The sequence below is a fragment of the Rhineura floridana genome, chromosome 1 (genome assembly GCF_030035675.1).
Source record: "Rhineura floridana isolate rRhiFlo1 chromosome 1, rRhiFlo1.hap2, whole genome shotgun sequence".
Taxonomy (NCBI): domain Eukaryota; kingdom Metazoa; phylum Chordata; class Lepidosauria; order Squamata; family Rhineuridae; genus Rhineura; species Rhineura floridana.
Window position 1 is genome coordinate 106119615 of NC_084480.1, and position 12279 is coordinate 106131893.

Sequence of the window (12279 nt, forward strand, 5' to 3'; positions counted from 1 at the left end):
AGCACCTTCCTTATTTCCTCTATGGATGATTATTTCTGTGTACTATCAACATGCAAGGAACAGCACAAAAATAGAGAGGGACAAAGTGAGAGAGTACAGGCAAGCCAAGAAATACATAAACATTATCAAAGATGGGGGCACAAAATAAATATTTAAATATTTTATTTTCAATTCAGGCTTTATTAATTGCTCTGATAAATTATTGCTTCTGCTCAGTTTGAAGTGGGTGAAATATAGTTTTAATTTGATGGTTTTGTATATTATTGCAGTTTTATGAATTTTGGACACTGCCTTGGGAGGGTATGCCCTGAAAGCCAATTTATCCATCTAGACATTACTGGAACATTGTGGAACTGCACAAGACTGCGATAATGAATTGGATCCAAACTCAGTCAAGCTTAGAGTAGTCCCACTGAAATCAATGGAGTTTATGTTGGTCACCACTAAAACAGGATGGGAAACTGGATCTGACGGAAGAGCTGCCCATCTGTCAATCACCTATCATCACAATGATGTTGGGTGATCTTCTTTGCCTGCAGGAATCTTCAGAGGCCCCTTTTAAAGTGCTCTCTTGCCCATCACTTCACATAGGACTTTACAGGCACCACTGATCCGCTGACTGGCAGTGCCCACAAACCCCCTTTCAGCTGAGCCAGGTGCAGGGTGGGTGGGTTGGCTTACCCACAATGGTCTTGTGGGACAAATGGGTAGGCCTGGTGGGCCTAATTTGGCCTGCAAAAAAAGGAGTTTGCAGGCACCATGGATCAGTGATGCTGGGCAAGATAGTGCTTTGAAAGGGGCCCATGAAGATCCCTGCAGGACAATGGTTCCTCACCCCTGAACTAAAGTCTAATTTATTTCAGTGGGTCTATTCTAAGCATGACTGTGGATCCAACCCAATGGCTCTGTAAGTACATATATTGAATATATTGCATTGATTTCAATCAGTGTATATCAGGGTAGAAGAAGGGGCCACACAGAGAGGTTGGTTGAAGACAGGGCACAAAATTATTGTATCAAGAGGATTGTGATGAAAATAGGGCAGATACTTGGCCTCATTCTAAGCCTGGAATCCCCTATGGGCAGACAACCAGGAAAGCTGCTTTTAGATATTCAGGGTTATCACCATGCACTTAATTTAAGGGGGGGGGAGATATGCAGATCCTTCTTGGCCCAGTACCAAGCAGTAACTATTTCATGCAATTCTCCTGCTTAGTAAAGTACGGGGGGGGGTACTTTACCATGCTGGTCTATCTTAGGAAGGATGGAGGTGGTATTATATGAGCCAAGCTCTCACCAGCTAAGACACTGACATAGCTTCACCCTTAGCCTATCTGATTCTATGGGGTCCTGCTGGTTACACCTTGTTCCATATGGTCTTCAGCTTCTATGTTTCCCCTCTGGAAACTTCTACATGAAACTGCTGAGTGAGATTATCTAGATATTTTGAGTGAGGAGCCATCAGCCGACTAATGACATCCAGCTCTTCCTCCTTTTCATCTGCTTCTGGTGTGGCAGTAGACATACTGAATCAGCATCTGATATTGTTCTTCCTAGCCCTAATACAACTCTCTAATCATGACAACAGTGCTTCTAAAATGTTTTAAAATGAGCTCTACCTATGACTCATACTTCCAGGACCCATTTAAAAACTAGCTGCACCTTTTGAGACTAAATTTCTTCCATTGCAACACAAAATCCAAGGAAGTCACATTACCTGTTAAAACTGAATCAGTTTATATTTAATTTTTAATGTAATGTGCAAATATAGCGCTATATAGGCAGAATGTATTTGAATAGAATTTAATAGGTTGTGAGGGACCAAGTGGATATTAACTAACCGTATGCTTGCAACAATATTATCCTGCTTCATACGGTTTTATGCTGATTTTACATTGACTTATTTTTGTATTGATTGGTTGTATATGTATTTATTGGCTATTGACTCTAAAATGTGAATGAGGCTGATTGAGGAAAAAATAAAATATAAAACAAATATCAGATTTCCAGTATCCCACATTTTAAGTAAAATGTGGATAAAATATTTAAATACTTTTCTGCCCAAGGATGAAAAAAGCAACAACTGAAGAATGAAGGGGGAGAAAGGAGCCCCGAGAGAAAGCCAAAGCTTCAGGCTATTCCTATTGCATCTATACTCAAACCAGTTACACAGTGCAGCGGAAGAGTTTGGCTGAAAAGAATTAAATAGGTTGGTGATGAGTTTAGCAAATCCCAGGAATATGATTAGACTTCCAACATCTTAATTTTACCAGTCTGTTTCTTCTCTGGTGAAACTCTAGTTCTTTGATTATTTTTACAACAGGGAAACCTTTTGTCCTCAACAGAAAGTATTATTAGCCCCCACTTCTTTCACACTCACACACAGAGCAAAAAAAGTGATGTCTTATTATATACATAAAAGAGCCTTCATGGAAAAACTACTGATAGCAAAGAAAGCTCTGATTAGAAAGAGGTCTCTATTACAAGAGTACAATGTAGAAGTGGTCCTTTTAGAACAGTAATGGAACAAACTGTCTATAAATGATCTCTTGTTTTTAAGCTGATACTGGTGTTGTAGCCTTCAAAATCAGGAACATAGTGGGATCTACACTGCTTAATCAGACCTAGATCCCTGTTTCTGAAGTAAGTAATGCTGACTGCACGGTGTAGAATTCCCTAGGAAAACATGCAGTCTAAACAACTCTAAAGTTTCCACCCTTGTCAAACTTAGGCTCAAGCAAATGCACATGATGGTAGTATATTTTTACTTTCAGCATTAAAAGTTTACTTTGTTTATAGACACAGTGTGAAATGGTAATTGTCAGTACCTTGCCTTTTGTTTTAAGCTGAACTGTTATTTTGCTGTTATGCAGCAGTATCTTTCTTGACTTACTATTTATTTGGCTGAATCACACTCACAGTTTTATGAGATGTTATTTTCCAAGTATCACATTCATAGTGTCAGTGGTCCAGTTGCTAGTTTCCTGTACAAACTACTCCAGCCAGTAATTGACTGAAACAGCTTATTCAAACAGATCCTGAAAAACTCTACACATCCTTAGAAACAAGAGTTCTTTCATTCGTATGCTCTGCAGTTTTGACAGCAAATGTTTGCACAAAATGCATATGCAAAATCTAAAATACAGATTTCATTTAATATTTGTATTATGTACTATTCTTTAAAAGAGGAGGAATATGGAGTAAAATAAGTTGTTAAAAAGTTTTAGCAGTTTTTTCCAACTACAGAAGTTGTATAACTAGGAAGGCTCTAAAAGGGAAGAAACGGAAAAATCGGATTCTCTCACTCTACTTGACATTCAGAGATGGCCAAAGGACAGCTTGGCAGTAAGGGACTATTTATTCCATAGACAGCCAGGAAATCAAAGTTGCATAAATCAAATACAGGCTAGATCACACAAGTGCTAGGCATGATCAATTGTTATATTCTCCTGCATAAGATTCATGAACATGACAATACCCACTTATTTTAATGAAGTTTGCACAGCGGTAACAAATAGAGCCTTCAACAAAATGTTGCAGTGTGGAATGCTCCTTTGACTCAAAATTATAAACTCTACATGCTCTTCATTCTGGCACAGTGTAAGTATAACCATTTTTTAAACTGCTAGTGACATATTTATGCATGCACAGCACTCAAGGTGTAATCTTGCTTGTGTGAAGCCTTTAGCACAAGCTTCTTCTGTAATCTCTCCTGTATTGCATTATAGATTGTGATCCCCTTGGTGCAGGACTCTGCCCTCTTGTACTTTGCAAAGCACCATGCACATACATGGTGTTATATTTATTATTATTAGCAAAAAGAATGAAAATGAGTCTCCTTTAATGCCATTTAAAATGCCATGAAATTATAATTTCATGCTTGCATACTTGGTTCACTTTTCCTATATGTAATATTTTAATTTCCCCTCCCCCCAAGAGTTAATGTTCTAGCAGATAGAATAGAACCCACCCAACCTTGCTACTAACCTGAATCAGTTGAAAAATCACAAAGATGTGATGAAGAAACTTGCAGCCCTTTTTCATACCTGCCATCCTGCCACTTGCTCATTTCCACTCTTATTTTAGTAATACAAACTGCAGGGACAAATATAATCACTTTGGGGCATTATTTCTTACGAGAAGAGCAAATCCAAAATATGGAAACAGGTAGAAGGAGAATTAAAGAATATGATGAGTTCAAGCAGAAACATATTTTGGATATTCCACATTACTTTGATATAGAAGTCATACTCTGTTCCCTGATAACGTTCATACACAAGGACCAGCACATAGATGCATATACATACACATGAGCAGCCACAGGTACATAGAGGCAGGATCTCTCCATTTTATTCTTATTCACTGCGTTTATACCCTGCCCTTCCTCCTGAAGGAGCCCAGGGTCCATTCTTGTCCTGCAGTGCACATGTATCAAAGCCGACAACATAGCCATCATTTCTCTCATCACTGGCAGTAGTTACCATTGCTTGTCAAAAACCTTCATGTTACTACCACATGTCCTTTCCGTTGGCCTTGAACCAAAAATGCCAAAGGCACTTAATGCCAAGCACTTTAGAAGTGTGGCTATTGGTACTGCCACCTCTTGGCTTTCTTTCATTGTAGTTAGTGCAGGTGTATCACAACCCTCAGCACAAGGGCTTTTTTTAATGGTGACTTAGCAAAGCCAAATAATCCCACAAATAATGAATTGCAACTGCACTTTCCAGGCCTTCAAGCAGCCAAACAAAGTAAGGTTGTCACATGACTGGCCTAAACTATCTTGTCCATTATTGGGTTCTTTTTTTTTTTAACCTCAGCTGTGGGGCTAGCAACGGGCAAGTTCAAATTTATGTAAACTAACATAAATAGATAGTGACTGGTACCTCTCTTTACTGGGAGAGGTGAGCATATTGCATTCTATCCAAATTAAACCACCAATTTTCATTTGATTAATTTGGAATTAGCCTTCTTTAGAAACCCTTGCTGCTCAAACCATTTAGTGGCTGAATCTTTATCTGTGGTCATATCCCCAGCTATGGGGGAAATTTCACTGGTAAATAATAAAAGTAGGAAAATATACGTCTCTTGCTTTATAGTTGGACCATCATGACTTTCTTTGGAACACTTAAAGCAACAATCAGAACAGACAGACTGGTTGCTACCTTGCAAGGCATGGGCTTTTTGAAGGTGATTTCAGCTTGAGTCCAGACTCCTCTGGGAGTTTCTAAGACAGACCAGATTTTCTCTTGGACCACATGATTCTCTTCAAAGATGTAAACAGCCAGGGCATCAGTCGTTTTGAAAAAGCCATATAAGGCATAATAAAAACGTAGACAATACTGTAAATTTCCTGGCACAGTTGGGCTGTATAAACGGCCAATGTACCCAGGCTGTGATGTAAACTTTGTGTTCGCCAGCAAGTAGTAACCTGCAAAACAATGTAATTTTAAAAACATTTCTAATGGTATTTTGCCATCTACTCATTTTAGGCGTTTCATCAGACTTTGGTGCTACAGAAAATTTCTGCTAGCAAATTTGCAAGTTATGACCATAGCAGATAATACATTACAATGTTTCTAACGATCTGTTTAAAAGCAAATCTCCCAAATGTGCTCTTGCCTAAGTTGCATTTTGCCAAGTACCAGATGTCACTGAAGATTAACACATTTCAAATTTACAATGAAAATACTTTTCTGCAATCTGGCTTCATCAGTTCAAGTGGCAGGCTGACTCAGTTCCAAGGCGACCACTCCCTGACTACAGAAGTGATGTTATATCACACAACACATTTTCCCCATCAGACAGTCAGTGGATAGCCCATTAAAAAGCCTCTCTGTAACACAGTTGGATACTGAATTATACACAGCAGTATTTTGTGTACAACGTAAGAAATTTAATAGAGAGCAGCCATAAACATTGTATATGGGTTTGGCTGAATCTATTTTATATTGTATTGCTATGTCACTGACCACACTTTCATGCTAACCTGATTGACGGTAAAATCCTATGCATGTTTATGCAAAAGAAAGTCCCACTGAGTTCAATAGCACTTACTCCCAGTGAAGTGGATATAGGACTGCAGCTTTAGTCAGTCTAGATCTGAACTGTTCAGTGCAATTCATTTTTACCAGAAAAGCTATTCAGAGCTGAAATAACAAAGATTCTTGTGGCATCTTAAACAGTATAACATTTGTTATCATATATGCTTTCACGGACCAGAGTCCAGTTTATGAATCTGATGAAGTGGACTCTGGACCACAAAAGCATATGCCACAATCCCAAATTGGCTGTCATATATGTGATGGCAGCATGGAGAGAAGCGCAAAACAAAATGCAAAAAGGACAGTGATTATTAATGTAAAAGCAAAATTTACAGTGACAATTAACAAGACTGTGTACAAACATCCTGGCATTGGTAAACAAATACATGTGGTATGATAAACATTTTGTAATCTCAATTCAAGCCAAAGGTGACAAAATTTAATTTCCTGATAAAATGCAATTCCCTGGTTTCACAATGAAGTCTCCATTTGGAGTTCTGTTGTTTGAGGATGGCCAACTTCACGTCAGTTACAGCATGATCTACTAAGCCAAAATGTTCTCCTACTGGCTTCTGGATATGCGCATTTCTGATGTCAGATTTGTGTCTATTAATTCTTTTGTATAGAGATTGATATGTTTGTCCTATGTAGAATGCATAAGGATATTGCTGGTAGCTGATGGCATATACTATATGACATTGGAAGATGAGCAGTGAATGCACCTATGATATAGTGGCTGACATTAGTAGGTCCTGTAACGCTGTTACCCAAGCAGAATGGGAGGAAGCGGACATCTAAGTTTGTACAGGGTCTGGTCTATGTGTTTATCTTTCTTATATGGTCTGTTGTTGCTGACAAATACCTCATATTTTGAAGTTTTGTCTATAAGCAAGGAGGCTGTCCATCAGGCTCTGACTCTGAAGCTGACTCAGCAGCATTACTCCTAGAATGATTTCTAGTGGGAGGCTTAAATCACCGCTAGGTCTTTCTCTTGCTATTTTATCCATGTCTGATAATTGTTTATAGAGAAGAAAGTAGGGAACCCACATTTGTAATACAAATGAGCATTCTAGCCGATGTAATTTACCTAAATATTGAAGCAAGAGCCCCTTTAAACCTCATGTAAAACACTCCATAGAATGACATCTGCTATTTCTGACAATTCTGAAGTAATACTTCAATTTACTAAGCTTTTAATGACTCAGCTAGCAACAAGTGATTTTGGATCAATTGTTGTTCTGTTTAAAAACAACTTCATGATATTAAGGAGCAACTGCATTTATCAGTTGATGGTTTTGATTTAATACATCAGCATGTGATCATTGTTTATATAAGAAAACTGATGGAGCATGAAAGCCAAGCTAAGAGGGGCAATTAAAAAATTTAGTCATTTAAAATGTAATAGCTATACAAACTTGGGTGTACAAGTTCCATCTGGGGCAATCTCTCTTTTATGGTGCCTATCCCTGGTAAATCACTGGCCTTGTTTTTGCCTTTTGGGCATGCTTTATTCAAAAGGCCCATAACATATAAGGTAGACATGCTGAATGCAACCCATTGCTTTTGGACTAAGTTCCACTCATAGTAGACCCAATTAATTTAATAGGCCTCAGTCATGTCCATTAATTCCAGTGGGTTTGCTCTGAGTAGGACTAACAATGGATACAACCTAATGCATTTATTAGGATCAACAAAAATGTCAGAAAGTCAAGGTGCTTATTTTGCATACATTTAAAGCTCTAGTTATATTGTCACTTTATTCAGCAATACAAAGTTGACTGTTATTGACAATTTTTGCTGATATGAAAGGGCATTTTGCATGCAGTTAAGCTGTAATTCAGGGATGGAGGACCTGTGGCCCTTCAGATGTTGTTGGATACCAACTTCTGTTAGTCCTAGACAGCATGGCCAATGGTCAGGGATGATGGGAATTATACTCCAACAACATATGGAGGGCCACAAGTTCCCCATCCCTGTTCTGATTAAATTGCCACAGACATCATTCTTTTGCAATCTACTAGCAAATTAACTCCAACCTTTATGTGCTCCTCTCCTTTAAACCTATGCATGTGTATATGTATATGTGCATCTGATGGGCAGTAGTCCACAAAAGATTATGCCATAATAAAATGTGTTAAGTCTCTAAGGTGCCACAAGAATCTTTGTTTATTTTTACAAAGCCAAGTATGATTTGCTACCATTATCAGGTTTCAGGTTTCAGCTCCCTCCCACTCTTTGCAAGTTCATTCTGGACCTTATCTCTAATGGACGTGTAGGTAAATGCATGCACATTAAATACTTAAGGCACCATGTGCCTTATTTCACAACAGACACCGCAGATACTGAGGTGTATTGTAAATCCTTGTTACCCCATGTTATAGAGGCTGGATTGGCCTTAACTAGCGCGTTTAGTGTCACCGGTGTCATGCAGAGATTTGGCAGGTACCCTCACTTTTGACTTTAGGCATCTCCTGAAGACTTTTTAATGCCAACTGGCCTATGCTGTTGTTTAAAACATTATTCAGTCATTTTAATGACCTGTACTGCTTTCAATGGGTTTTTTAAATAGTTTTATATTGCTGTGCACTGCCGTGATGTTTTGTGAGAGAGTGGTATATAGATACTTTGACAAATAAATAACCCCTCAACAACACACTGTCTGACCGTTATGCTTTTCTAGCACATCCTCACCAAAACAATAATTGTCCTTTTGGCTGTTAAATCAGTAGAGGACAACAAGTTATCACACAATAATACAGCATCAAGCCCAACAAAATGTTTAACAGTGGAAGAGCTGAGGCTCACGGTGTGATTCTTGCTATGGGAACATGTGTGTTCCAAGCCCACCCCCACTTCTGTGAAATGCCAGAGGGTAAAGAGTTTGGCTAAAGAAAAGCTTATACAAAGGTGACATGAGTAGCAAGGCTTTGAAAAGAAGAACATGCTCCAAGAGAGTAGACGCACCTAGAATAATGCAAGAAGAATTCGGTTCCAAAGTTCTGACCAAGAAGCCACAAAAGCAAGGAGTGTAGTTTGAGGGAGAAATGGTATATAAGGCTGGGAAATAACCATAGCCGGTCCAAGACAGTTTGCTGCCTGAGGTGGACAAAATGGTGCCCTCTCCCCGTTCCAAATACAGAAGCTGACTGGACTGGCAGTTTAATCATATTTCAACAGTGGAAACAGGATTGTGTCTTCCACCACACTTGAGGGCAGTGGGCTAGTTATGGGTGAACAAGGCAGGCTGTGTGGCACACACAGCTCTATTGTCCAATAAATAATGAAACCAGGGAGCTCAGAAGGAACAACTGAGGGGAGCTGGCCCCTGCCCTCCAGCATTTACTGCCTCAGGCAGTCCCCTCATTCTACTTAATAGTGAGGCCAGCTCAGAAAATACATCTACTAACAGATAGCATCAGCAAAGATACTGAGGGGGAACTGAACATCTTTTTTATCACATGGTAGCATATATGGAGCTATAACATTTCATCTTTATTTTAAAAACTACACACAAGAAGCCCATGTAGTATAGTGGACAGAGTGTTGGACCAGGGAGATCAGGGTTCAAATCCCCACTCAGCCATGAAGGTTACTGAATGACCTTGGGCAAGTCACTGTCTCTTAGTTTGTCCTGCCTCACAGGGTTGTTGTGAGGATAAAATGGGAAGAAGGAGAAGCATGTATGCCACCTTGAGTTCTGTGAAGGAAAGGTAGGGATATAAATTAAATAATTAAATAAATAAATAAAATATTTATTTGAATCACCCAATAGAATAAATACACAATTTTGATAACACAAGCATTGTTATAGGGTTATGAACTTACAACAGATGAGACCAATGTAAAAATATATATCTTCTAGGTCATCATCTCTGTTATATTCTTGGTTTCCAGACTTGATTTTAGCTGTCTGTAGTCTATGCAATTTTTCAAGTATTCCACACTTTCATTAGCTATTCTTCTTTGGAAGAATTTCCAGTGTCTCCCCAAACCCTTAAAATCCTTAAAAGTATCCTCCGAGATAAATTAAGCTGAGAGAAAGAGAGAGATCGATATTTCAAAGGCCATCCAGTAAGCTCCATGGCTGAATAGAGATTTGAATACAGTTCCCACAGGTCCAAAACCAACATGCTAGCCATTCCACCAGCTTACCAGGACCTAAACTCCCTGGGAAGGAACAGGTGAACACTCTCTTTACATATCTGAAGCAGCTTTAGATCCCTTGTCACCTCCCATTTAGACCTACTTCTGCTTTTTCTTTACAAGGCATTTCACATAAATATAGTGTTGCATATTTTTGTGTTCTTGTTTTCTTTCTTTTGTAAGCGAAAACCACTGCCATTACTATAAATTCAGTGATACATACCAACTGGAGATTTAGCAGGGCATGCTTCTTCACAGCAACGTTAGCAGAATGACAGAAAGCATACAAAATTCCTTCCTGGTTTTTATTTTCTGTTCAGAGATCTCATACACCTGGCATCACTACCAGTGTGTCTTAGTGTACTGCTGTCATCTGTCCACACTTTTGTGTGAACCTAAGACCTATTTGGAAAATTTCTGGAAGTTCCAGAATTCCCACAAAGCTTGCACAATGAATTGGCTTTAAAACATTGAGTAAGTTCATCTGCATGCCCTACTTGTTCTTCCAGTTAAAAGGATTTTTAACTTACCTGTGCCAGTAGTATGGTCTCCTGGCCTATATGCATTTGGCTTTACTTTGACCCTGCTCCAGCCAGGGCCATCCTTGTGGTCCTGATAGAAATTACACAGATCCTGCTCAAAACTGCAACTTGCCTGTGCAGGATTGAAGGAAATTTCTGAAACATAATACGGAGGGGGGGGAAGTAAAATGAATTTGCACAGTTAGCAAGAGCATATAGATCGATAAAAGCATTAGAGCATGGGTTCTCAACAAGGGGGGAATTTTAGGGTTACAGGGGGGGAATTGGGACCACTATTCAGCAAAGTGTGATGTCCTGTAGATTATGTACAATCTGTAAAATTGTAGCTTGTTTTTAATTTAATCTGCGACATTCAATAAAGTTTATTGAATGTCACAGATTAAAATTGATTCTTGAACATGCAGCATTATTTTCATTTGCAAAATTATTATTTAAAGACCAGAAAGTGCTCCAAGAAATTCTGTTATAGTATAAACTAAGAAATTTTTCTCTCACAAGAAACACCACCGTCACTCACGAAACGTCAACACGCTATGAGAGACTATCTTGGGAAGGGGGGAATTATATTCTGAACAATGGTGAAAGGGGGGAATGGAGCAAAAAAGATTGAGAACCACTGCATTAGAGGAACAAGGACAATAATCAATTTTGTTTTAGTTTTCTGTTAATAGCAGCTGTGTGTATTATAGAAGGCAGACATATATGAGGATTCTCTTAGGGACAAAAGGTTCCTTCCACAGTCACCTGGGCATACACGGAAGTGATACAACAGGCCAGTAGGTGAATAGGTTTGTGCATGCCTCCCGTTATTCCCATCCAGTCTGGTGCAAGATGCTTGCACAAGTAACATATTGAAAAAAATGGGATGCTCTTGGAAGATATGTCCAGACCTCCTATATTTCCTAATGCTATGATCCCTGTGCATGTTCTTGTGCACATGTGGAGCGGAAAAAACAGGGTTCCAATAAACCTATGGGAATCTGCACATGCACAGTGGACAGGATCATGCCCATTCCATGAACATGCGGCAAAAGTCAGTATGACATAAGCCTTTCGCATCTATATGCGATAGATGAATCTTCCTAATTTCCTTTAAGTGTCGAAAAGGATCTATAAAAATAACAGATGTCAAAAAGAATGAAAATGTCAACATATCATGGTTAAATATATCAATAGATCACAGAGAGGGAGCTGCTTTGCTACGCACAAAACCCTAACCCAGAATCAGGTCGTCTACGAATGATTTGAGGGCTGACTTTCAATAATAGTCAAATATATCAATTCTTGTGCTGCTCCTCTATTTGTTATATTGTTGTTATGTGCCTTCAAGTTGATTACGACTTACGGTGACTCTATGAATCAGTGACCTCTAATAGCATCTGTTATAAACCATCCTGTTCAGATCTTGTAAGTTCAGGTCTGTGGCTTCCTTTATGGAATCAATCTATCTCTGGTTGGTCTTCCTCTTTTTCTACTCCCTTATGTTTTCCCCAGCATTATTGTCTTTTCTAGTGAATCATGTCTTCTCATTATGTGTCCAAAGTATGATAAAC

General features: G+C 38.9%; 1 protein-coding gene across 3 annotated transcripts in view; it reads right to left on the reverse strand.

Annotated features, from left to right (window-relative positions):
- The window catches only part of MAMDC2 (MAM domain containing 2), an 82945-nt gene that overhangs the window by 10169 nt on the left and 60497 nt on the right, over positions 1–12279 (reverse strand). For all 3 annotated transcript variants that reach the window (XR_009762863.1, XM_061628264.1, XM_061628275.1), the window contains exons 8-9: positions 10715–10861; positions 5163–5428 (exon numbers count right to left, since the gene is read on the reverse strand). Coding sequence is in view for 2 of the 3 variants with exons in the window: in XM_061628264.1 (XP_061484248.1) it covers positions 5163–5428; positions 10715–10861 (413 nt within the window). In the remaining variant the exon portion in view is untranslated. The remainder of the gene's footprint in view (positions 1–5162; positions 5429–10714; positions 10862–12279) is intronic.